Source organism: Crocodylus siamensis, chromosome 2 (genome assembly GCF_052110815.1).
Source record: "Crocodylus siamensis isolate JL-2025a chromosome 2, ASM5211081v1, whole genome shotgun sequence".
Classification (NCBI taxonomy): Eukaryota; Metazoa; Chordata; order Crocodylia; family Crocodylidae; genus Crocodylus; species Crocodylus siamensis.
In genome coordinates this window covers 227,140,504-227,167,805 of record NC_143396.1, presented here as the reverse complement: position 1 = coordinate 227,167,805, position 27,302 = coordinate 227,140,504, and the positions used below count along the sequence as shown (strand labels likewise).

At 41.7% G+C, this 27,302-nt stretch overlaps 1 protein-coding gene across 7 annotated transcripts in view; it reads right to left on the bottom strand.

The window, feature by feature from the left end:
• Positions 1-27,302, bottom strand: part of SIPA1L1 (signal induced proliferation associated 1 like 1) — a 431,752-nt gene that overhangs the window by 101,992 nt on the left and 302,458 nt on the right. For all 7 annotated transcript variants that reach the window (XM_090033264.1, XM_090033262.1, XM_090033261.1 and 4 more), the window contains 2 exons: positions 22,108-22,238; positions 13,352-13,540 (listed from right to left, as the gene is read on the bottom strand). In XM_090033264.1, the coding sequence (XP_089889390.1) occupies positions 13,352-13,540; positions 22,108-22,238 (320 nt within the window). The remainder of the gene's footprint in view (positions 1-13,351; positions 13,541-22,107; positions 22,239-27,302) is intronic.

Genomic DNA, 27,302 nt, shown 5'->3' with positions numbered 1-27,302 from the left:
CTACCGTTTTTTTACTACCTGTCTCAAATAGATAAGTACTGTGGTGATGAAGATGATTATACCTGGTGACAACATCCAACTGCTCATTTTGCAAAAATGCTGGGGCACAGAAAAGCTGAGTGTGTTATCAAAAGCCCCACAACAAGTGTAGAAAAAAAAGAGAAGAACTAGACTTCCTCACTCCTATTGCATCCTATTAACTAGATCAGTGATTTTCAACCAGGGTGCTGCGGTGCTCACCCCTTCCCCAGCTGACACTGCTCCCAGGTAGCCCCCATACTCTATGCAGCGTAATCTGCTGTGGGTGGGCAGAGGCTGGGTTTTTTCAGCTCAACTGGTCCCCCCACTACTGGGGCTGTGGAAAGGGCCATGTGGGCTGGTTGCCTGAGTGTGAGCCCCTGGAGCAGCCATAGCATTGGGAGCTGTGCTTGCCCACCTCAGGTACAGCCTCAGGGTGGGGAAGGAGGCATCTACTATACTAGAAATTCTTAAACAGGAAAGAAAATGTTTATTGATACTAGCTACTCTTTATGTTTCCCATGTTTCTCACTTGTTTTAACTGCTAAACTACTGAAGCTACCTTTGCTCTGCTTGAATTAAAAGACTGAATTGACTGCAGTGATGACTGCTGTCTTTCCTTTGTTTTTCTAAAGGATGTCTACTTTTTGATTTGGTTGTAGAAATGTACTGAAGCCCTATTCAGTTTGTGATCTTAGACTGCACATACACATTCAACTGGCCTCTCGGAATTCTTCCATGTTTGTTCTCCTGGTAGAAACACTTACCCAGGGATGTCTGAATGTACATTTGAATGCTAAGCCTTGAAGAGTACAGAACTTGCAGTGCTGATGCTATACAGCCAAGGAGGCCATGTACACACAGCTCACTGTACTCTGCAGACTCCCCCAGTCTTTCTAGCAAAAGATGACAGCAGTACAAAGGGAACCCCTGAGTGGCTGACGCAGACAGCTCAGAATCAACCCGCGCCTGCTTTCTGCTGCACCTTGTGAGATTATGAAGAGGGAATGTTCTGCTCCCTGCTTGGGAGTCCAGCCAGCCCAAGCAACTTACTTTTTTTTTTTTTTTTTTTGGGGGGGGGGGGAGAGAAGGGGAGCAAAGCACTCTGGTATATTGGAAAACAGACTATGCTGTGGCTTCTTTCAGAAAGGTAAAGTACAGATATTTGCTCTTCCAGGAGAAACTCTCCTGGGAGTGATTTAACCCTGGTTGTTCCTGGGTTAGTTCTCTCCTGAAATGGCCACGTTTGCTCTAGCAGAAAAATCGTGAATATCTGTATACTCGTATTTTCTCCTGGGAAAACAGTAACTCCTGCAGGAGAAACTAAATGTCTATACAAGGCCTGGTCAGTAAGCTAACATTTGGTTATAAGGTCTCCTAATAAACAATTACTGAAGTTGGGTGAGCTTCTTAATAGGATCACTTAAATCCACTGCAGGTCCATTCAAATCCATCCTATGCACTGTGGCAGGATTTCATTGTGCTAAAAATAATTTGTAAATTTTGTCAGGACTCACCTTGAATATTACCCAATGGTGAGGATACAAGTTTCATATGTTATTAAACATTTTAACAGGTTTTTTTACAGTTTTAAACTTGGGGTGCCAGGAGATGCTTTTAGTGATGCTGCTGAGTGCAACAAGGTAAAAAAAAAAAAGCACTGTAATAAATAAATTAGTTTTGGAAACAGAGTGCCTTTTGAGTTTTAAAAGTCTGAGAACCACTGCATTAGATCAAGCTGTCTTACCTACATAAAGCAGAACTATATAACACACACATTTCTGATAATAAGATGCATGGTATTGAAGCTCTTGTTGAAGTTAAAACTATTTGCAATCCCAAATCCAACCCTTACTGTAACTTTAATATATAATGGAAGATGGTGAGAAGGAAGTAAATTAATAAGAGCATGGGAGTAAGACAAAGGAAGTAAAGAACAGGTTAGTTTTGCTTTTTTTGCTGCTGGAGAGCCCATGCTGGGGAAAAGGAAAAGAGAAGTCTCTTTCTAAGCATACTGGAGTTGCACTGAAGAAGGTTAGGCTGGCCTTATGTCAGCACATAGGTAAACTCTAGAAAGGAAAAGAACGGTCAAATGGACATAACAAAGACAGATTTTTGCTTGATATGAAAAAAACCCCCAAGCTCCTTTTGTGAACAGACTGAAGAACACAGTACTGTCTTCAAAGACCCAGCTGATCCTTCTAGAAAGTGATTTTGAAGTTCAATTTGCATTTTTTGCTGTCAAGATAACAAAAGGACAACTTGTATGGTTCCCATGACTCAGGTTTAAATTTTTTTTATTATTTTAGTTAGCAACTTCATTGTCTATTCAACATAAACAGACAGGCTAGGGACAGACATCACACACAAACTAGTATAAGTGATTGGAAACTTTTAAATTTGTAAAAGAACAGAAGTTTGGTGAACATAGACCATTTTCAAAATGGCCAAAACTGGTTTAAGATAGCCCTGGATGGATGTAGTATCAGACTTAACCAATTTAGCTTAAACTGGTCAATCAAACTTCTGTTTCAGATCTCTTCCTGACGCATGTCAGACCTCAGCACCCCAGCATCCCAGGATGCATTGCAGGCCCTGCTAACTCCCCCCCAGATGGCTGCTCCAGCCCAGCTAAAGGGCCCTGCCCCGACTATCACAAACCTAAGGCAGTCTTCCCAGCCCCGCTGGCAGCAACACCAGGGCAGGTGAGGGGGAGAATGAACCCCCACCTTGGCCCTGCCTCCCCGCAGTCACAGTCTACACAGCAGGGGGTGGAGGCTTTACCCTCCACATAATGTGGTTCAGCCACCCCAGGCCCACCCCTTCCCCCCACTTCTCAATATCAGGGTGGTGGGCAAGGAATAAACTCCTAGAAGATTTTAAATGGGATATAAGGAAAAACTTCATCACAGTTCATGTGACCATGCTCTGGAATAGACTCCCAGTAGGGGTGGTGCAGGCACCTACCCTGGAGATCTTCAAAAGGAGACTGAACACACACCTTGCTGGGGTTATTTAACCCCAGAAGTCCTTCCTGCCCAGAGCAGGGGGAATGGACCCGATGATCTCACACGGTCTCTTCCAGCCCTAAACTTCTGTGAATGGGGAACACTCCAGCCCTGGCTCCCTAGCTGGGTCTGCACAGTGAGTCTGCAGTCCAGTGTAAGCACTCCACTGGACTGTAGATACCCCAGTCCTGCACCCTTGCCTGTGCACCAACCATCAGCTGCAAGGGGACAGGAGGGTTGGGAAGGACTAAACCCCCACTCCAGCCTGGGTCCCCCAGCTAGTGTCTCCACCATGGGTGGGGGAGAGATCCCCCGAGGCGGAGGCTTTCTTCCCACAATGTGGCTCTGCAAGGCTGTGAACAACCCAGCCCTGATTCCTTGCCAGCCCCTCACCTGTCAGCCCTAGGGGCCTTCCTCTCCTCGCTGAGCAGACCTTGACTGGGGTGCTGGAGTGGGGGCCCATTCCCCCCTCACCACCCCCCTGCCAGAGACAGGCGGGGGTGGGCTGGTGAGGGGGTGGGGCCCTCTGGCTTTGCAGCCCGCTAGCGCTTCTGGCCTTGGCCAGTGCAGGCATTTGCCTGTCTTGGCCAACTACTGAGTGAACATGTATTCTGTTCATTAACAGTCCAATCTACACAGCTTTTAGAAAGCTGCGTAGATTGAATCAATTCCACCTTGGGCTTTTTGATTGTCCATATATAACCATAAAGCAAAGAGAAACTAAAAATTAAATGTTGTCCCTCTCAGGTCCCCTTCTACACAAGAAGGTAAAAGTACGATGCATCTAATGCATGGTTCACCTAATTGTGCCTCTTGCCATGTCACATGTGCGTGGCAGGAGGTATGATTGTGGGATCGTGCATTAGATTCCATTGCAGCTCACTGCCAGTGCTGTGGGTTCCCAGCTGCGGGGGGCACCCCATGCAATCCTAGGGCTGGATCACTGCTGCAGTGATTTCACTGCCCTAGGAGTGTGGGGAAACCCCCAGGGTCAGAAGATTGCTGCAGTGGTGATCCCCTCCTATCCTAGGGGCACGGAGAAACCTCGGGGGCTGGAAGATCAGTTCCTCACTGTCATTTTTTCAAAACCTGGTTCAATTTTTTTTTCATTTTTTTTAAGACCTCTTAATACTTCCATTAGACTTCTCAAGGGCTATCCTTGTAAAACTAAGATTGCAACAGTGGCACAGAGAAAAAGAAAGCTGAGTCACTTTCTCATGGTTACACAGCAAATCAATGTCAAACCAACAGAACACAGATCTTTTCTTACTCCCATTCTTCATTCACAAGATTCATTACAGTTATTATTAATGGTTATTATGCATGCTAATTGGGGAACTTCAATCCTACAGTTTAAATAAAACTGATTGCCATAAGGGTCAGGAAGGACCACTATGGAGCAGGAAAGGAGTAAGAGAAAATATTTCTTTCCTTAGTACTTTCCTCCAAAGCATCAGAAATCAAATTTTCTTGACAGAAAAAGAGAGAGGACATACTGTAATTTCCTAGTATGATAAACTGTTTTCCTCAGTAACAATCATAGAAGGCTGGAAACAGAATTGCAGCACAAAGAACTTTGAGATCCACACTAGTACTAGTAGTATATGAGTGTACTAGTACTATATGATTGTATGGCATTGTTATCAGACACTGATGGCTTGTAGCAGATTTTTCAGGCTGCCTAAGGCTCAGGTGATAACAAAAACCCAGGTAGGTCCTTAACTTTATCTGCTTACTTTGTGTAAAATTTAATATACATGAAATTATTTTCAGCTTCATACTTGAAACTACTAATTTGTAAAGAGGTGCTCTTAATTTTATCCTTTAAAGCAGGGATGTCCAACTCACACCATGTCCCAAGCTGGATCCAGACCATAGGACTTCTTGGTAGGTTATTAGATTTCCAGGGCTGGTGGCAATGGGGCAAGTGGACACTTGTGATGAACGTGGAACACGTAGCGATGGGCTGAGCAGCTGAAGGGCAAGTGAAGCTGTGTCAGCAGAGCCTTTATTCACACCCCTGCTGCCACTGGGCCAGTTTCTGGTGTAGGCCCTGCCCACTGCTAACCACAACTCCAATTTCATGGTCTGCTAGTAGCCCAGTAGGTTGGATGGAATGCTATTGGAGGTTGAATGCTTGATACTCCTGCTATAAATCAGTGATAAGGTGATCTGTGAATCTTTAAGTGTCTTGGGAGATGACAGCACTTCAGCCTTGCTTAGCTTTTATGAATGAGATGCATTTAGAGGACTTCTGAAAGTCCACCTTATAAAAGTCTGTTCTGTGTCTACATGTTTATGTAATAGGATTGCTTTTTTTTTTGTTATTTTATACAGCTTTACCCATATTTGATTTTTAAATGCGAATCTATAGAGACAACCAATAATGTAAACTATTAAGCACGGTAATAAAATATTTTCGATAAACGAATTAGAAACAGCCAAGACATTCATTGTTCTACAATAGCTATTGAGCATGTGCAAATTGTTCTGAATTATCATAATGTACCTAAACTCCCATTCACCAAAAACTGTAAAAGCTGAATTCAGAACCACCATCTGTGCACTGAATGTGTAAGATTCTAAATATAGCTGCATGCCAATAGTGATAGTGTTATGAATAGCTAACTTAAAAAGCTCACAACTGAAACAGAAATTCATGGTGAATGTGACTCCTGTTACCTCCCCTGCTTGCTCAGTCTCACAACATCAAGGCTAAAATGAATCTTCAATCTTCTTCTTACCTTTCAGACAGCAAATTCTAAAGTGTACGAGAAATCCAGACCTAAAATGTAAGCATCTAATCTGGGTGTAGCAACTATCTTCTCCTGTGAATCTGATCAAATCACATTACTCTTGCTTCTTCAACATATCCCACTGAGGTATGATGTTACTAATTTATCTTCTAAGGTCATTTTGAAGATTAGTTTATTTGTGCATAATACTTTGAATTCAAAGATGAATTCCTAGCCACATCAAAGTCAAATGTCAAAAATCACAATTCAGTAGGGTCACCCAAGGTAAGGGCAGACAAACCCTTTTACGTGTACCTCTGAGTGGTACATGAGTCGCATGAAAATGGACACAGAACAGTTCTACCCTCAGTACTTATTAAATATTTACATTATGGTAGATTTATAACATTAAGTTATTCTAATTAATCATAATGCAAGAGCCATAGTCAATTAATAATATATCATTCTTGATTTTAGTTTGAGCAGAATTACCAGTCCCTTGATGTTCTATTTTAGAGAGATTCACTCAAATTTCCTCACAACAAATTGATAAAAATGGGTGCATATACTTTAACTGCATGCAAAAGTTTTAAAAGTTTAGCCTGCATAGCCCTAACATTAGAGGAAGAAAAGTTATCTTCCAAACCAGCCGGTCAGAAGTGAAGGAGAGGTGAACCTATCCTAAACTTTTGTTCAATAAATGTTGAACAAAATGACTTCTTAAAACATACAAGTAAAAATCGTTAGGCTTCCACCTCCCTCTTCTAGTACTCTGCCTCTCCCTGAGGAATCTCTTTGGCAGAGGTAAGGAAGACAGGGAGAGAAGGAAGAGAAGGGAGAACAAAGGGAGAGAAGGCTCTTTTCTGATGGCCAGTAATATTGGAGCTATTTTACAGAGCAGCATAGCATATATGGAACATGGTTTTCAGTTTTCTTTTCTACTATTCCTCCTCAAACAGTCCTCAAATTTTCCCCTCCTTAAAGCATGTGTGTATCTTAACCCATTTACGGACCCACAAATGCTACTTACCATTTTCACTGCCCTACTCTCCCAGTGAAATAGATTTAATGTAACAGGCATATTTTTCAAAAGACACGTTCAAGGCTGATAGTTGTGCTTTGCCATTATTATTTGACAGGGAGGTTAAGGACAGACATTACACCTAAACCAGTTTAAGTGATCAGAAACTGGTTTAAACCTGTAACAGAACAGAAGTTTAGCACACATTAACTGGTTTGAAAATGGCTGGAACCAGTTTGAGATAAATCTGTTTGAATGTAGTATCAGACTTAAATGATTTGGCTCAAACCAGTTTATGCAATATCTGTCCTAGACCCCTTCCTGGTTTAAGTTAAATCAGAGTCCCCCAGCATCCCAGTATGTTCTCTGGTCTGGGCGGGGTGATCTGCTATACAGCAGAGCTGGCCCCTCCTCTCTGCTCCCTGGCCAGAGCTCTGGCAGAGACTTGCAGTCACAGAGCATCTGCTTGGCTTCTCCTTGCTATGCAGGGATTATTCCTCCCTCCCCTCTGCCTTACGCAGACACTTCAGCATTATCTAGCAGACCACATACTGGCTACAGTCCATGATGTGGCAGATGACAGGCAACAGACTTTTTGGAGCTAATCAACAGGTAGCTTCATGCCCTTCCTTGGAAGAGCTGTTTAAGAGCTCCACTAGTTAATGGAGAGAGGCTTTGTTTTTTTAAATGGGTCAATAAACACTGAGTTAGGAGATAAACATTCCCTGCTGGGCTGCTTAGGAGAGGGGGGTGGCAGGAAAAAAAAAAAAAAAAAAAATCAGAGCATCCTGCAGGGGCCAGGCCATGCCCCCCTCAGCTCAGCCTTGTCAAAGGGAAGGGAGGGCTGCTCTTCCGCTCCCTGGTTTCTAACCTGAGCCACTGCAAGCATGTGCTTGCATTTCCTGGATGTCCGTCTGGTTACAAAACTGATTTTAGCCAGGTTAGACTAACCTGCAAAGACTGAATCAATTCAGGCTCAGGCTTTTTGAATATCAGTCCCTACCCCCAGACTTTACAGACAGCTTTTTAAGTATTACTTCCCAACATAAATCTAAAAAATAAAATAAGAGTTCTTATCAATATAAAAATACTTCAATATCATTTAGTCTTCAGAACATTATTCTGTCTTACTTTAGTTTTAGGTCTTTCCTAAGAAAGGAGAGAAATATTCTCTGCCACATCTAGTTATATTTGATATGTAAAGTGATTTTATTGCATGTGCGTGTGTTCCCCTAGCCATGAAAAGGTAATATTTTAATCTACGCACCTATATAACTCTTCAATATACACAAATTAACAACACAATACCAAATCCTATTCTGCAGTGGCACAAGAAGTCATGATAACTCATTTTTTGTACGAAAATTAAATAATCTGTTCCACAATCTGTTTTAATGCCTAACCAATTCCACATCTCTACTGCCTCGTACTATTTCAAAAAGGATTTTTGCAATTAAAACAAACAAAAAACCCCAAACCCTATTTTTTAAAATTATACTGTTCTACAAACTTAATGGGATCTTATTTTTTTCTCTTTTCATTATTCTCATATATTATATAAAATTAGATGGGACCCCAAGTCCACTTTTTAAACAAAACAATATCAGAATGAATTGTTTAATGTTTTGGTACAATATTTATAATGACATCTGATTTGATGAGAAAAAATTGTCAACAAATTCCTAGATCACAGGAATGCTAAGAAAATAATTAAAGATGATTCAATTTGGGGGAAAAATAAATTTTATCTTGGAAATTTACTTCATTTCATTGTTAAATTGCTACTATTTTTATATTATTTCCAAACATCTGTGGTACCACTCAAGCCATGTTGTCAGATGCATTATGAAGATCAATAGTATCATACTTATTGTAACATGTCATATCATATGAATCAAAATATTCTATAGATTCATATTTTATTTTTAAAATAACGAAGGGCAGCTTCTACTTATTACTAATTATGTATTATTTAGGTGATCAAAAAAGTCATGATTCTACAAACAAGAAAGTACTACCTTGGCCAAAAGCTCAGCCTGATCAAACAAAAGGGAAGGTAGCCATTAGAAATAAAAACTATATATAACAAGCTAAGAGGAAACTGATTATTATCAACATAAATTAGCAGCTAGGAAATATAGAAAATTGATAATGGAAGCTAAAAGCATAAAAAAGGCTCCCTGGTTGGTAAGGCTAAGGACAATAAGGTATCAAGTACACTAGAAACAAAAGAAATCCTACAATGGCATAGACCCGACTACCATGCAGAGATGTTAAAATTATTAATGATGATGCAGAAAAGACAGAAGCATTCAATAAACATTTCTGTTCTATATATGGAAAAAAACCAGGATCATGGAAATACTTTCCCATCCAAAAGTAAGAAAAGAGAATGGTGACATCTACTAAGTATAAATCTTTTTAAATGAGCGAGTTAAGATAAGATAACATACTCCAGAGTTCTTTGAGGAGATGTAAGTGTCTGATGTTAATTTTTAGTAAACCATGGGACACCAGGGAAATCCACTGAGCTTGGAAGAGTGTTAAATATAATACTGATATTCTAAAAGGGCATGCAATATCTAGGTAATTGCAGAAAAGTTACTTTATCATGCATCCCAAATAGGATAATGGAAAAGCTGATACAGGAATCAACTAAAATGTAATAAAGGACAGCAATATAATTAATGCCAGACAACATGGCTTTACTGAAAATGGGTCCTGACAAACAAACCTGATTTAATTATTTTGACAAAATTATAAGTTTGGTTGATAAAGGTAACTCCAAAGATGCAATATATTTTAACTTAATACTGACAAACATTTTGATTTTAAAAAACGGCCTTACAGTATATCACCAACAAAAATCTTAAATGGATTAAGAACTGGCTATCTGACAGATCTCAAGGTATTTAATCAATCAGAGAAACATTATCAAGGTGAGGTGAGGCAGGGAGTTCTTGGCACTAGTGCTGAAGAAAGTCAATCTTTACATAACTGATTTCAATATAAATTAAAAAAAAAAAAAATCAGGACTGACAGAATTTGCAGATGATCCAAAGACTGGTGGAATGGTAAGTAACAAGGAAGACAGTGTCATCTATAATTCTTCATAAGCAGGGATCACAAATTCAACATAGATTGTCATTGTGATATTGTGGCAAGAAATACAGTCCTTAAAAAGAGGAATAGTGAGAAGGATGGTAAGTGACTGAAACTTTGTTGTACAGAACTCATGAAATCAATACATTAAAATTGCATGTTTTCTCCCTTTTAAATGGATGCTAATTTTGGAGAATATGCAGAACAGAGCAACAAAATAGGATGCGGCTTGAAAAAAAATGCCTTACAGTGAAAGACTGCGCTCAGTTTAATTTATAAAACCAAGATTGGCAGGTGATTTGATTACTTGATAAGTATCTTCACAGGGAGAATAATAAGTACTAAAAGGCTTTAATCTGGCAGAGAAAGGGTATAACAAGAACAAATGGCTGCATGCTGAATCTAGACAAATTCAAATAAGAAATATGGCACTATGATAACAAAGGTGATTAATCATTTTAATGAACAACCAAGAGAAGTAGTGGATTCTCTATTTCTTGATGTCCTTAGATCCAGGCAAGTGTCATGTTTCAGGTTCAATACTGAGGTAATAGGGTAAAACTTCACAGTCTGTGACACACAGGTGCCCAGTTCAGATCACTCAATAGTCCCCTCTGAACTTAATTTCTTTGACTCCATGAAACACCTAACCTCGTTTTCTAGATTAAGGTCATGCCCATTTGAATACCATGGTAATTCATTAAAGGAAAAAACACACACAGAAGACACTTATCTAGAACACAGCTGTCAACTTTTGAGTGGCTGGAGGCCACACACTTCCCAGTCTACAATCTGTGGAGGCTACATTGAAATGTGCATGCCCCCCCCTCCCACTGCACAGGTTCCCCTGAGTTATCAAGCTGTGGCTCCATCAGCCTCACCCCCAGGGGTGGGGGTAGGCAGCAGAAACTAGAGAAGAGAGGGGGAGTCTGGAGACTCTGGTAGAAGCAATGGCCAGAACAGTGGGGCAAGCAGCACCCTAAATAGGGACCCAAAAGCTGCAAGTTAACCTTTCCAGGGCTGCTCATGGCCTGTGGGCCACCAGCTGGATAGCCCTGATGTAGAAAATGAGATGTTTCAATCAGAATGAAGGAGCAGCTGCCCTTAATTATTTAAAAATTTATAAAATAGATGTCAACCATCATAATATTCACTATCACCAGTGATACGTCATAAGACACACAATAATGTAAAAGAATATGTAAAATGAAAAACCCAGGGAGTAAATTTTAAAATGAAGATATCTGTTTGAAAAAAATGAAGTTTTTCAAAATGCAATTTAATGAAACAAAACACTGTGCTGATTATTTAGTCCTATGGGAAATTTCATTGAAATAGATATAATTTCAGAAAAAATATCAGTTAATTAAAATGCATTTTCAGAAAGAAGATTATTTCACTGAAAATCTTCCAGTCAGTTTCTTTCTCAGATTCAGGCCGTATTACTGGTAGCTGTTTCAGCACCTCTGAAAGCTCATTTGTGGAATCCTATTGGGTTTAAACCAATCTTCTCTAGCAGTGAAATAAAATTCTGAGTGGAAAAAACAGGAGGAGACTGAGGAGTATCACAAACAGAAGACCTGACAGAAACTCATTTCCAGATTAAGAACAGAGTGAATTTAGGTTAAGACAAAAAAAAGGAGAGGTAATTATTAATAAGCAGAACATACTCTGATGAGGCAGTGGAGAAGCCATGATTTCATGAGAGCATCCAAACCTCTAAAAGCTAAGTTGGCAACATCAAGGCCCTACTGAATTTGTCATTATTTTGAATTTAAATGGCATGAATACCTGAAAAAAAAACTTTCTTTCATCTCAGGTTAGCTGAGATGTGCTCCACTTCATTCTGGTACAGGCCTAGCTTCAATTATAAACCCCATTTCCAGGCTACACTTAGAACAAAGAAAATCCCAGGGAGCCCACAACTGTCCTACCATGCCTTGGCCCAGGCACTTCACACATTCTTGGCTAGATTCAATTCAAACTGCAAGTCCTAATCTTTAAATATCTTGGTGGATGACTGTAAGCCTCCCTTCTCATACAGTTTCTCAGGCGACATCCCACCATTGCAACTGCAATGTTAATAATGAAGCTAAAGAATTCTAGGTTGATACGTCTCTGTGGGATATTGGGCATACCAGTGAAAGAGCCTTGAATGTGGAACTCCCTCCCACTAGGAAGCATAATAAGCTAATCTTGTTCCTGTTTGGAATACACAGACATCCTCTCCCACTGGTACCATAAAGAGGTTAGCAATATTTCTTCTGAAGGTAGCCACTGATAATTATGCCTGTTTGGGATAAGCTATAAAACAGAAGGTGACATAGCTTTTATGCCTTCTTAGGCAGATAATGATGTGATCTTTTTATGTTTTGTGACATCTCTTCGGTATTAGATGCATTAGATATGCTTAGACAGACAGGCAAGAAATAAAGACATGGGTGTTATTTTCTGTCTAGGGAGTGCTGTACATAGGCACACAGTGGAAGTTGCAATAGATGCATTCAGCATTTGAAACGGAACAGTGAAGTGTCATAATCAAATCTGCTAGGCATTAAATTAGCTTTACTGATGATGTCTCTTGTGCTGTCTCTAAACTTGGATAACTACAGGTAAATATCCCCAAAGACCTTAAGACTCTTAAGCTCTATTTCCTGAAGTTACACCGACACCTGGAAGCAAGAACACTCAAATCACTTTTTAAGGACAATGTGGGTGTTTTTAAGAACATCACCATACATTTTGTTCTAGGAACAAACCTCACAAAAATCTCACACATACATTTATTATACCTTTTACTGAGTAAAAGCAGTACATTACAACTGAACATTCAATAACTTGGGAGATTTCTCTTTTCAGTGCAGAGTGCTACTGCTCTTTTGGTACTACAGTAGTGAAATAAGTATTTAAAAAAACACTGATGGCTGGCATCTTTAATTTAATTTGTTCCACAGCAATTATGTGGAACAACTGGCCTACAAATGCATTTGTAAGGTTTAATCGCCAATGTTTCTTCCGCAGTGGGCAAAGGGCTGTGCATTACAAAGTGAGAACACATGCATGCTTCTTATATCACAGAGCTACACACGGGCTTAATTATTATCAATACAGTGATTAAAGGAAGCCCCTACTGGTAGGAAAATTAGTCTGAATTAAGATTTCACATGAGTAGGGTCTAAAAAAATTGCAAGCAAGATCAGAACGTTTCCCTCAGAATGTCAAATATTTAAACTAGCCAGTGTAGTGAGCTTCATTTTAACCAAAACAAACAACCTGGAAGAGCAGAGAAAAAAAAGACAGCCATTTCAAATTTGCTCCGCATATAGAGGCTAACGTTTAAGAGCACTCCTATTAAAAGTGCAAGACAGACTCAGAGAAGACCTAATAAGACATTTGGCAGTCCAAGTACAGGTCTGGTAATTTAATGTCACACTTTACAGTGTCCTATTCTGTATCTTAGGACTTACCCCTTGTTCGTCCAATTTCATAAGCTGCTCTGTGACTTTTGGAGTGTTGAACGCCAACCTGAGACAATGGATATTCAGCTCAGGAACCACATACTCAAGCACTTCTTTTAGGGGGAGTCCCCTGGCTGTGCAGTGCTTTGCAGTTGAAGGGATAGCATCTTCCAGTACAGAGCCTCTTAAGGTCATAAGCTAGAAAACAGAAAAACAATATTATGTTGTCATATTTAGGAAGGGAGTGGGAAGAGTACACAACTGAAGTCAGGACTCCTGAGTTTTATTTCTGCCTTTGACTCTGACTTGCTGTAACATTGGGAAAGCCAGCTTCTCAATATCTCAGTTGATCTATTAGTATATCCTGCATAATAGAGCTGCATGAAGCGTTGGTAGCCGATTCGATTCGGAGGTGATTCGATCTGATTCGGGGACCAAATCTCTGAATCCGAATTGAATTGGGAGACCAATTAAAAGCTCCAAATTGAATTGAAACATCCAAATCGAATCTGAAAAAACTTCAGAAAAAGTTAGGCCACTTCGGAGATTTGGACATAGACTAAACAGGCAGCTGATAACTGCCTCCAGCTGGTAAGTCTGCTGGGGTTGGGGGAGGGGGAAGGAAGGGATTAGGGCTGGGACAAACTGCCCAGTTGGGGTGGGAGGCTATGTTACTCCAGGAGAGGGGGCAGGGGGCATGGAACGCAGGTATGGCAGCACTGGGAGTGGGGGCTCTGCCCTGCTGCCACTTGCCCAGCTGGGGCGGGGGGAAGAGGCATGGCTTACTTCAGGCAGAAAGGAGCAAGCAGCAGCCGGCTCTGCTTCCAGTGCTGCCACGCCCACATCCTGTACCCCGCATGCCAGCTTGCAAGCAGCAGCAGGACAGAGCCCCTGCTCCCAGCACTGATGCGGGTGTGGCAGTGGTAGGAGCAGGAGCGCCACCCTGTTGCCACTTGCCTAGCTGGGGCGGGAGGATGCAGGCATAGCTTGCTCCAGGAGGAAACAGGCAAGTGGCAGCTGGGTATAGTCCCCACTCCCAGCACTGCTGCCTGCATCCCACACCCGTCACACCAGCTGGCAAGCAGAGGCAGGGCAGAGCCCCCAGTCCCTGTGCTGATGTGGGTGCGGCTGGGAGCAGGAGTTGTTGCTGCTGCCTGGAGTGAGCTGTGCTGTATTATGCTCCACTCCCCATGCCGGCTGGGCAAGTGGCAGCAGGGCATAGGACCCGTGGCTCCCCCTACCAGGGCAGAGGCAAGCACAACCTGAGAAGCCCCCATGGCTGCCCTACCCAGCCCCGTCCCCCGCCCAGCCCAGCCTCCCGGCACTTTAAAAAAAAAAGCCCCGCACTCACCAGCCTGTGGCAGCAGGGATTGGAGCCTCTGAAGGCTCGTAGGAACCTCATTGGTACAGCACAGGACAGAGGGGATTGCCCCCCCCATCTGGCACCTGGTCAGCAGCTGCCCCTTGGTGCAGGTGCAGATCGGCTCAGCAGGGCACCGCACTCTGGCTGGGAGTTGGGACAGCTCCACATATCAGCCAGTGCCCGGCACTGCTCAGCCCCATTGGCCCCAGCTCCCAGACAGCACAGGGTACCCTGCCGAGCCACACTGCATCTGTACAATGCAACAGCTGCCATACAAGTGCCAGGTGGGGAAGCAATCCCCACTGCCCCCCACCCCACTGCTCTGGAGGGCTCTGTCATGGGCAGCCAGAGGCCCCAACCACTGCTGCTGAAGCCGGTTGGTGCAGGACTTCTTTTTTTATGTGCCGGGACTAGGCTGGAGCCAGGTGGGGGATGGGGCCAGGCAGGATAGCCATGGGGTTTTCTCCCATGGCTCCCCCCACCTGGGGAGAGGCAGGCACAGCTGGAGGAGCTATGGGAGAACCTGCAGCCACCTGGTTGTGCCTGCCTCTTCCCGGGGAATTCGAATAATTGAATCTCTCCAAATCAGCACCAAATCTTCTGAACCCAATTTGGCTGAATCAATTCAAGATAGCGATCCGATCTTCAGATAGAATCACTGTCCTCCAAATCGGCTGAATCCGAATCTGGATCGAATACTTCCGTATTTGCACAGGCCTACTGCATAATAACTGACAATAATTCTTGCAAGGCAACACTTCATGTTCAGATGTAGATATAGATGTGCACACATTATTTGTGATGATAGTTAACTGCAGCCATGACGTTAAAACATTCTCTAATCATCTCCGCATGTTTATATTTTGTGGGAAACAAACAGTTGGGAGAGATAAATAGAAGTTCACATTTGTTTTGTGTAAAACCATGTAGCAAAATCCAAATTAAAATGGATTCGGGTACCACAGGAGAACAACATACCTTAAGTAATAAAGAGCATCATCTGTGGGCAGAACAACATATCTTAAGTAATAAAAAGTCAGAACTGAGATAAATTTGAAAGATGAAATATTCAAAGAGAGATTCCCAGTGAGATAGGAAGTACAAGAAGTTTACCAAAATAGGCTTTTCATCTGCTCATGAGACTCACAGAATTCTAACTATGAGACTAAAAGGAAATGAAATTCATTAGATGTGCCAGAATAAATATCTGAAGGAAAGTTGACCTAAATAAACTGTGTGTGTGTGTGTGTGTGTGTGTGTGTGTGTGTGTGTGTGTGTGTGTGTGTGTGTGTGTGTGTGTGTGTGTGTGTGTTAAGTTCTTTATTAAGAAATGGGGTGGGGGTTAAAAAAGAAATAAAAATGACTGACAAGCTCCCAAAGCATATATCAGATTATAAATGAAAACTGGATATTAAGAAGAGAAAACAATTTACAACAGCTTCAATTTTTGTTATGAGCGCAGTGCAGGACTGAAAACAAAGTCTCTCTCTCTCTCTTTTCGCCCCCCGCCCCCAAATTCCCACTTCCCTCAAATTCTTCACTTCAGAACAAATCTGAATTTACACAACAGTGACAGAGAGAATTTCCTGGAGATTAATGGTGGGCTAGTAGGAACTGATGCACCTCGGGCATGCAGCTCCATGTAGTCAAGAAAGATCAAAATGCTATGTGGCAAGGTTCCTGAGGTCATAAGGAAAAGCTTGTATAAGGGGAAAAAATTTAAAAAATACTCCCAAGTTAGCCTTTTATTTTACCAGTTGTCCTCCAAATTGTATTTTCTCCCACTGTATATGCAGCATGGCACAAATGTGGCATCCACTGGGCTCTGCTACATAATAAATGCTCGATGCATCAGACAATCAAATCGCAACAATATGGTCAGATTTACATGTCTAGACATGAAAGTGCTGGGGTCAGATGACCACAGCCAGATGCCTATCTAGCCTTCTCTTAAAGACCCCCAAGGTAGGGGATTATCAAATATAATTTGATTTTAAGTTTGTTATTGCTATGTCTAAAGAAATATACTCTTGCTTCAAATGGATGGCAATAAATAAATATATTCATTATCTTTACTGTACCATTATTTGATTATTCTTTTTATTGCAGTTTTTATAAGCTCAGGTTTGTAGGGGGGCTGTTAGGAAAGCTAAGGCAGATACGGAACTAGGGCTAGCATCAAGGATAACAAAAAGTCCTTTTTTAAATACATAGGGAGTATGAAGAAAGCTCCAGGTAACGTGGGGCCCCTGTGGGATACGCTTGGCAATCTGGTGGTTGCACCAGAGGAAAAGGCAGACCTTTTTAACAATTTCTTTGCCTCCATTTTTTTGTGCAGGGACTGGGACTCCTCCACCAAGATTCAGGACAGACTCAGGAGAGACTCCGCCAAGCCTAGGGTCAGGGTGGGCTGAGTTAGCGAACTTCTGGAGGGGCCGGATGTGTTCGGCAGGTCCAGATGCTTTGCACCCCAGGGTGCTGAGTGACTTGGCAGGGGTTATTGAGAGGCCCCCCTGGCATGGCTTTACGATCACTCATGGTGCTCTGGCCAGGTGCCACACAACTGGAAGAAGGCCAATGTGGTCCCTATTTTCAAAAAAGGGAGGACCTGGGCAACTACAGGCCCGTTAGTCTTACTTTGATCATGGGGAAGCTCTTTGAGAAGATTATCCAGGAGCACACATGGAAAGAATCAGCGGGGGGGGGGGAGGTAGAGGGGGGTCGATGCTCAGGGGCAACCAGCATGGTTTCATTAGGGGCAGATTCTGTCAGACCAACCTGGTGGTCTTCTACGATCAGGTCACAAAATCCTTGGATGTAGGTGTCGTGGTCAACGTAGTCTTTCTGGACTTCAGAAAGGCCTTTGACGCTGTCCCCAACCCCATTCTCATTAAAAGGCTAGGTGACTGTGGCATTGATGCCTATGCCATCAGAGGGGTCACAAACTGGCTGAGAGGCTGTACCCAGAGCAGTGGTGGATGGGTCATATTCAGCCTGGAGGGATGTGGGCAGTGGAATCCCCCAGGGCTCAGTCCTTGGGCCCATGCTGTTCAAGTTTTTTATTAGCTACTTGGACGAGGGGATGAAAAGCACCCTGTTCAAATTCACTGACGACACCAAGATTTGGAGCAAGGTGGGCACACTAGAAAGGAGGGAGAAGATGCAGCTAGACCTGGACAGGTTACAGGGGTTGGCGAATGAGAATAGGATGGGATTCAATACTGACAAGTGCAGGGTGCTGCAACTTGGGCAGGAAGAACCAGCAGCATACCTATAGGCTGGGGAACTCCCTTCTCAAAAGCACAGTGGCAGAAAGAGATCTTGGAGTCATTATCGATTCCAAGATGAACATGGGCCGCCCATGTGAGGACGTGGTCAGTAAGGCCAACGCACCTTGTCATGCATCCACAGATGCATCAAAAGTAAGGCAAAGGAGGTGATCCTCCCCCTCTATGCAACATTGGTCAGGCCACAGTTGGAGTACTGCATCCAGTTCTGGGCGCCACACTTTAGAAGAGATGTGGCCAGCATCAAGAGGGTCCAGAGGAGGGCCACTCGCATTATCCGGGGACAACAGGGCAGACCCTGTGAGGAGAGGCTATGGAACCTGAACCTGTTCAGCCTCCACAAGAGAAAGCTGAGAGGGGACCTGGTGGTTGTCTACAAACCAGGGGGGACCAGCGGGGAACGGTTCACCCAAGCACCTCCCGGAGCAACAAGGAATAACAGCCATAAGCTGTTTGAGAGTAGGCTCAGGCTGGACATTAGAAGGCATTACTTCACAGTCAGGGTAGCTAGGATCTAGAACTTTCAAGGGAAGTGGTGCTGGCTCCTATGCTGGGGATCTTTAAGAGGAGGCTTGACAATTACTTAGCTGGGGTCATATGATCACGGTATTCTCTCCTGCCCAGGGCAGGGGGTCAGACTCGATGATCTACTTAGGTCCCTTCCGACCCTACATCTATGAATCTATACATTTATAATAGTTAAGTATAAGAGGATTCTATTTCTCTTTTATTTCTTTGTTTAAACAATCATAGCTCTCAATTATACATTCTTTCTTCAAGTCTGCAAATAAGTATTTTGAAAACTAGATGAGTCAGCTTGCAAGTATTCTCATCATAGCAACCTAACTTAGGCTTTAGTGAACCATGTGTAATAGAATGAGAAAGATACAGCTGATCCAATATTAGCAGTATACAAAATTAAACAGAGGAAAAATTCTACATTCATAGGTTTAACCCTGGTCCCAGTCCTGAAAATTAGCTACTGGGAGAGGGGGTTGCAATGTTCCCTGGCCAGGGACCTGACTGGCTCAGATTGTTGCAAACCTGGCAACTCCTGAGCCCGGCAGCCTTTTCTGCCTTGTCCTACAGCCCCTGCAAGACAGGGCACTTAAAAATGGTGGGTTAAAAATGCAGGCAGCTGAGCTGAAACCATGCTTTTTAGATGTTCTGGGGGCTTCAGAGCCCTGGGGTAGCAGAGAGGGTCCCTGATCCCAGGGTTCCAGTATCCTGGAACATCTAAAAACTGTGTGTGCATCTGAGTTGTCCCAGAGCTAGGCTGACAAATCAGTCCCCAACTTCTAAGGGGACTATAGAGGCTGGGCCAATAATCAGCTGATTGCTTGACATGGCCCTGAAAGCCCCAGGTCTGGAACCTTCAGGGAGAGCCAAGGGTAGTTCTAGGTCTGGGACTGAGCCACTCCCAACCCAAATCTGCAGGATCAGGCTAGGTGCTACTGGGATTGGAGTTCAGCAGTGGCACTATTGGAATTCGAGGAATGGTATGCCCTATCTCAAACACTACATCTCCTGCCACAGATGTCTGGCATGGCAGGAAGCCTGATGTTTAGGATGCATCATGAAATTGCTCTGATCCCAGTCACATCATTGTTTGAAAGTTCACCAGAGGCTCTAATTCATTAAAAAAAGTAGAAAAAGGACAATCAAACTACTTCATATACTAACAGAAAAAGTTTAGAAATTAAAGGTTATTACCAAACTGAGCTTAATTTACACCTGTAATGGAGTTTAAAAGCTCATTTGTGCAATTATTTATGCAGCAAGAAATCATGCAAGCATGATTTTACTTTCACTATAGAAAACACAATAATCCTAACTTTTACAAAACACATTTCCCTTATTTTATTTAGTGACCCAAATCAACAAACATCTTGCTGTAAGACATGGCATTTGTACCCACCCTAATAAAACAGACATGTTGGTATGAAAAAAAAAATTCCCAAAATAAGGCTTTATTTTAGTAGACATAAAAATAGTGGGTGTTCTAAGTCTGGCGTGAATTCGTCTACAAGATGTACTCTAATCTTTGTTTATTAGCGTTTCAGTTTTAAATAGGGAACAAGAGTCCCAGTTGTTCACTGAACTGCCTTTGAACTGAATACTTCTGATAGGATAAAATGAGCACTGCCCATTAGAAAAGTTATGTCAGCCTTATGAAGAACTTTAGTTGAAGCTGACATGAGAAGGAAAGTTGCAGTTCCTTTAAAGACAAGGCTAAAAAGTTAAGATAGGAAAGTACATAAAGAAACAGCAGGAAATCTGTATTTGCTTTTATAGTGTGCACTGTATCTTTGTTTGCTGCTAACAAACTTACTATATTTATGCCCCTATAACAACACTCAGCAGAGAGAGAGAACACCATTCTGAATCCACACTTTAAACAAGTGCTCTTCCTTAACTGCCATTGGTAATATTCTTTGAGGAGTGCAACAATCCCTTTGCTGAAGGAAAATGAACTTTAAAAGGATCAGGGGTCAGTTTTACTTTTGTTGTGGGAGTAAGATTGACCAAACACTTGGGATTTTACTTTGTTGTTCCAGAAATCTACCTATAGAAGGAAGAGACCAACACCTGTATGTGTGTATACACATGGACAACACGCTTAGGAACAGTTGAAGATTAATAGTTTCTATTACTTAGATTTACAGATTGGTAGACTGATAAAAGCATGAATTCATTCATCTTCACTCTAGTTGCTCTAAAGAATATTAACAGCAGAGGTGAAGTTGGCCTTACTCTTCTAAAATGTCTTTGCTATAAACAATAATTGTTGACAGAGCGAGAGAGGAAAGCAGAGGAAGTGTGTGACGATTTCCAGTCATCTAGCAGAATGAAAGGTTGAGAAGGAACAGAAGCTTAGTAAAAGGAGGGAATGAAGAATCCAGCTGATAGGGGAATGGTTCAGTTCTCTCAAACATCTGCTACCTAAGAAAAATTAGATCAGTGCAAAGCCCAGATGCAGCAGCTGATGACAAACCTAATTGTATATACCTGCCTTATCTGCCTCCACCATATCTTCCACAGTTAGAAACACAGTGGACTTCTCAGACCAATGCACCAGAGGCTAAAGTATGGAACGTGCCAGCCCTAGGGTTAGGAAAGGTCCAGTACATCTTCCACGCCCTAACCAAAGTGATTTCCTTAAATACATTGCTATTATTGAAATGCTATTATATAATTCATGCAGGCTTTGGAGATGCATGACTTTTGTACCGTTACTGATTTCCTGATAGTGTTACAAAAAGCAAATGGTCCATATTTTCAGGCTGTCTGCAGCACTGCAAAGGTTGCAAAGAACAGCAAATTTCCACAAAAAAAGTTGCTGTTTCAAACAAGAAACTTTTGTAGTGCTACATGTACCATATGCAGTTTTATGTAGTACTACAGGGGGCTTCTCAACATCCCAGACACCTTTCCTCTTCCTCTCTCCTCCAAGGGGGAAGGAAGGATAGTGGCTGGCTCCCTGACAGCCATGGGAAGCAGACCTACAGCTCTGCTTGCTACAGTGCCACTGCTACCTTCCTTCACCAAAAAGCTGATTGGGTTGCAGGGGCCAAGATCTGAGTGGCCAAGATCACCTGATAAGCTGTTACCACAGGTAGGTTGCAGGCAGCTCACTCAGCTGTTGTTGTGGCAGCAGTAGCTGATTGGGTGAGCCTGTTTTTGAGGTTCACAGATAGGCTCCCTTGGAGGCTAAAGAAGAGTTTCCTATTGCCCCCCCAACTGGAAAATGCATCTTTACAACTAAGGGGCTGTGCATGTGTGTATGGTACAACAGCACTCTATTTTGGGGGCAATACAAAGTGCAGAGGTACCCCGTAGTGCTACAAATGAACCTGTACCTAAGGCTTTAGCAATATATTTATCACTATTCTGGAAAATTGAATGTATAAAGTTCTTTGTGTGGAAATTACTGGACCTTGTACATGTGGAAGAGACACAAATTTATCAATGATGGGCAGACCACAAATTTCCTTCTGGTTTCTAATATCTGCAATACAAACCCATTCAGGGCCTACAGCTTCATAGTGTGCTGTATGGCTTTGCCTGTTTGTCATTAGCTTCTTTTACTGCCATTTTGCTCATATGTTGCTTACCTCACTGGTTCTGAAAATAATGCGGTAATTGTATGGAGGTCCATTTTCTTTTATTTCTTCTGGTTTTTCTCTTCTAATACTCACAGCAACTGGACCAAGGTTCTCATCTGCTCCAAAATAATTCCAGTGTTCTTGTGTATAAAAACAAAAATAAAGGGAAAAATCAAATTTATAACTTGCTGTGTTTTATATTCAGACACTATATTAAATCCTGACTGGATTTAATTCAATGGAAGTTTTGCCACTGACTTCAGTAACTTCAATCATATATTCTGGCTTCAGTTCATCAATGAACTTAATCATCATCTATACAGGGTGAAATTCAGCTCTGGGCCTAAATTTAAAATGGGTCTAAAACAGGACTGTATATGCATATAAACTTGTGCTGGACCTTTGCAAAAAGCTGAATTTCATCCACATTTCATTAACCAGTACAAACGACCACTGCATTAAATGCTAAAATGCAGAAGCTAAATGTGCAAAACATGAAGAACTCACTGACCGATACATTAAAATGAGAAATGACAGTTGATAATTTATACTACAGCAGTGGTTTTCTGTGGAAACCTGGGGTGGCATGATAAGTCATCAGCAATTCTGCAAAGAGATTGGGGGTAATGGGCTGGGAGGTGGTGTGCTGCCATTGCTGGGCCAGGTCACTTGGCTCCGCATCAGTCTTTAGGATAGGAGTAGGGACTCTTCAGCAGCAGAAATTTTATGAAAGACCTCTGTGACATGAGGAAATTTGAAAACCACTCGTAACTAGAGGATGATAAACAGGTTCTACTTGACCAACTTACATCTTCACAAATAACAGTTTAGTGATAACATGCCAAACCTGTGTTTGAAAAATATAAAAATCAAGCAGTGTAAAGTGCCTTTTAAAGTCACGTAACTACTGCACAAATCATGGCAAAAAATTTAAGTACAAGAAAAACTAGGATGAACAGCCAGAAATATTTTTCAACAGGAAACAGTCCATTCTATTTATTAACATGGATTTCCACTTCCCCTTCCATTTTCTGGCACCTCCCTTAGAGGTTTTAAAGGGTTGAGGTTAAGACCAAATTGGAGAAAAGAGTGCTAAGAACAATCACTCATTATCTAAGGGCAAAATACATTATATCAATCATATTTTACATGTGCATATTATTGTGTGCACGAATCCAAGTTTTCCAGCCCAGAAAAAATGTAAGTCTCAAAGATGCAGGAACTAAAACTTATGCACAAATCTTCAGAGGTTGGATTTGACTAAAGGATCATTTCTTCACTCAGAATTCCTGAACCGTTTGGAACAAATGTAGACCAGAGATGGCAATCTAAACCTAGCATGCTTAGAATTAGGTTGATTTAAGAGAAACACTCAGTAAACAGAAAACTGGCATATTTAGCAAGGCAACAAGTTGCTTTACATCATAATGTTGTACCTGTATGTATGATTAAATTGATTATACACAGAGTAATGGACAACTACAAGTCCAAACAAAAAAGAAACATGTCAGAGTTGAACTTTGAAAAGGAGCTCCATTATATAGATAAATAAATGAACAAAAACAATTTTATGGAAAAAGAAAAGGAAAAAGTTCTCTGAGATTTTCAGTATTCTCTGTGAATTTCCTGGATTACATTAGACTCTTATTAGAGAATATACATTTTCTTTAACTATAGTTTAAAACAAATGTTAACTGTAGTACTGTGGTTGGATTGTCTGCAACTGATGTAATGTTTGGAAATACTTTAAATCAAAATTTGGGAGGAGCTGTTATACATTTGGATGAACCTGTTATTCTCAAATTCTTAACTTAAAAACCCCCACAACAAAACAGATCATTGGGGAAAGGGTCCTGCTCACCACCCCTCTTCCCACATCCCCCCTGCCCTGATGGTAAACTCATCTCGCATCATGTTACTTTGTGTAGTTTTTTAAAATAGCGTTATAGACCTTTTGTGTTGTAGTTCACTAACCTGATTTAAATCATATTCCTATAGAAAAAGCAGTAAGAAGTGTTTGGCTTGAAAATGTAAAACTAGAGGATATGATATTTTCTGGATTATTTAGTTAAATAGTATGAGGATTCAACCTTGAGCATCTGAAATACTGATTGCCAGCTCCTCAGGGGATAGACTATTTCTTTTAGGTTCATGGGTTTTAAGGACAGAAGGGATCATCAGCTCTAACCTCTTGTATAACAGAGGCTGCAAAATTCCACCCATCTTTCCACCTTGTATCAAAGCCAGTAACTTGTAGAAAGGTGCCCAGTCTTGATTTACAGATATTGAGATGGAGACTCCATGGTTTCTTTGACAGACACAGTGGCTGGTTTGTTCAAACGAGTAACCAGAATCAGGGTTAAAAAGGTGCATCTTATTTCTAATTTGAGTTTTCTGGCCTTAACTTCCAGCAATTTTTCTTCTTAAGCCTTTCTCCACTAAAGATCCCTTTATTAACTGGTAGTTACTTATACATTATATCAAGTCACACATTTTCATGTGTAATTGTCTACTGCTTTAGCACCAAGTCCTGAACTTGACTGGATCCTCCTACTAGCTTCTCTACCATAAGGCAAATTCTCTTTGATCATGCTGTTTCACTACCTTGAATCTCTGGTGATTTCTATTATAGGCTTTAAAGGGCTATATAAAACATTAGTGACCAAACGTCTTTTGAGGAGTCCTGTTCAGGTCCTCAAAGTAGAGTGGAAGTACCTCAAATCCAAGCTTTGTATTAACACTGCATAAGGAAAATTTTCACCTCTCGAATCAACCAGGCTTAAACCTCTGAAGCTGGCAGTCCCATGGGTAGGCTTGGCAAGGTCCGATTTTTATCGATAAACTTTGATTTCACCTCACACTCACAGACGAACCAAAAATATTGCCAGCAGTAATAATCAAAATTTATAGAAAGGGGAGTGTAAATGGGAACCCTTACCCCTGTTACTGGACAGTGGAGACAGAGGGCATGGGGGTTAAAGAAGAAAACAATGGGCAGCCTAATGACTCCTCAGTTAAGTAATTAACTGCAAGTACACAGGTAGGGGAAGCAGGCTGGAAGGAGATAACAGGCTACTTAAACAAACCTCTAGTTTACCCAAAGCCCAGAAGGGGTAAGGAGGGAGAGCACAGAGTATTTAAGGAGGCTTCAGGCCCCTGGCAGCAGGGTCCTGCCTGGGCTGAGCTGGCCATGACCTCTCCATGTGTTCCCAGAGCTCTGGCAATGCTGCTGCCCTCCTCTTCTCATCCCTGCTGGCCTGGCTCTTTCCTGATGAATGAACAAAATAATTTAAGGGATGTATTTGGTAGCCAGGCTGATCTGAGACAAAAAAAAATGCAAAAATCTAGAACTCTTGGTTCAGAAATGATACCTCTTATTAGACCAACTAAAAAATCCCAAATTTTCCCAGAGCCCGATGAAGGGCCTTTCAGGCCTTTGAGCCCGAAAGCTTAAAAAACAAAACTTGAATTCTGCCAAGCCTTTCCCCGGGGCATAATATAAAATATTTTACTGGCATGATCTTAAGAATGCTGGATTACTCATGAGTGGTGAAACTATGAGTAAGTTATGCAAGCTATCCACATGAGTGCAATAAAATATTTATATTAAACCACAGCAACATATTCTATAAATGCCAATAGGCTGTTTAAGGAAAATGTTACTGGAACTACTGCTTGCTTATGCCTTTTCATCAGAATAGCTAATGGTTTTAGGGATAGGTCTACACTGCACAATGCAGTCTAGTGTAGATACCCAGTCTAGTACCCAAAGGCTGAGCAGACATGGAGAAAGCCTGTTGTCCTGGGATCATACAGATGTACATGTCCACTGTCCTACTTCAAATCCCACTTAAGTATCCCATATAAAATGTATTAACACTCTTTCCCAAGACATCTTGTGTATACCGGGATAGTTAATACAGGTTGTCTAGTGATAAGCCAGCCAGGCTGTGTGATCCTGCTAACCACCTACTGGCAAAGGAAGAAGGGTGATGAGTATAAATGACTGTGCTGCACCTGTGCTGATCCAAGTCAACGCCTGGGACAATCAGTCCCAGGTCAAATGAGATATCTAACACCAGAAGCTGTAAAGACACATTCAAACAGAGCTCTGCAGAGGCTAATCTAACCCTTCTCAGCAAGATAAATTAGCCTACAGCAATGTGGGCTCTTTACAGAGGTGTCTCCCTCCTTGCTTTTCAAAATTCCACTACATCCCCCCACACCTACATCTCTTCTATTACTCAGCAGCTTAGTTAAAATTGCATTGTGCTGGGTAAGCATGCGTTTCGTTACACTGCACAAAATTCTTAGGGAATCAAAAAACAGAGTTAATATGTTTTAGAAACCTCTAAAAAATTACCTACAAATGTTCCTGTACAGATCATCGTCAGATAGTAAGGCTTTTACACCTTGTTTTTTGTCTGTGTTAAGAGAAATTGGGTGCCACCTGAAAGTCAAGGTAGTGCTTCATTTGATACCTATTTCAATCCTGATGAGACTACAGGAACAAATCCTGTCCCTCCTTTGCCTAAAGTTATGATAGAATTTAGAAGGAGGGGAACAGGGGAAAGGAGACATTCTACATTTGGAAGAAAACTCCCAGTAATTTTATGCCATGCAATTTACTTTTTACAGGGGAGAAAAAGGCTTTGCTCACTGCTTCCTAGACTTTTAGACTGTTATATTCCACCTGACTGGTAATCATGCAAGCTAAAAGCTATTCTGTAGAGCAGCTGGAGGCATGGTATCCTTCCATCCCAACGGGGGAAGCGTGCTGCTGCTTCTTCCATTCTTTTCAGCCTTTAGAAGCAAGTCTCTTATATATGTAATTATTTCTCTTACGCTTATATGTTGGAAGGTGCACAGAGGAAAATGCAGGTGTTTACGTAGGGCTTCTTAGATGGAAACTTTATGTAATCTCTGCCTTAACCTGAGTTAGGAAGGTGCCATCCCTCCCCTATATTACACTTATTTCCTCAAGTCTATTTCCCTCATGTCAACCATTCATGTTTTTCCTCTGAAGTCTTCTAATTTCATATCTATTTTCCTTCTTCCCATCTCCCTCTAGTTTCTTCAAATTTCACTGTATTCTGCATCCTGTACTGCATTCCATTATAGCTACCTACTAGGGATCTGCAAAGTATTTGATTCGGATTCAGCCAGATTCAGGGGACAGTGATTCAATTTGTTGATTCAATCAC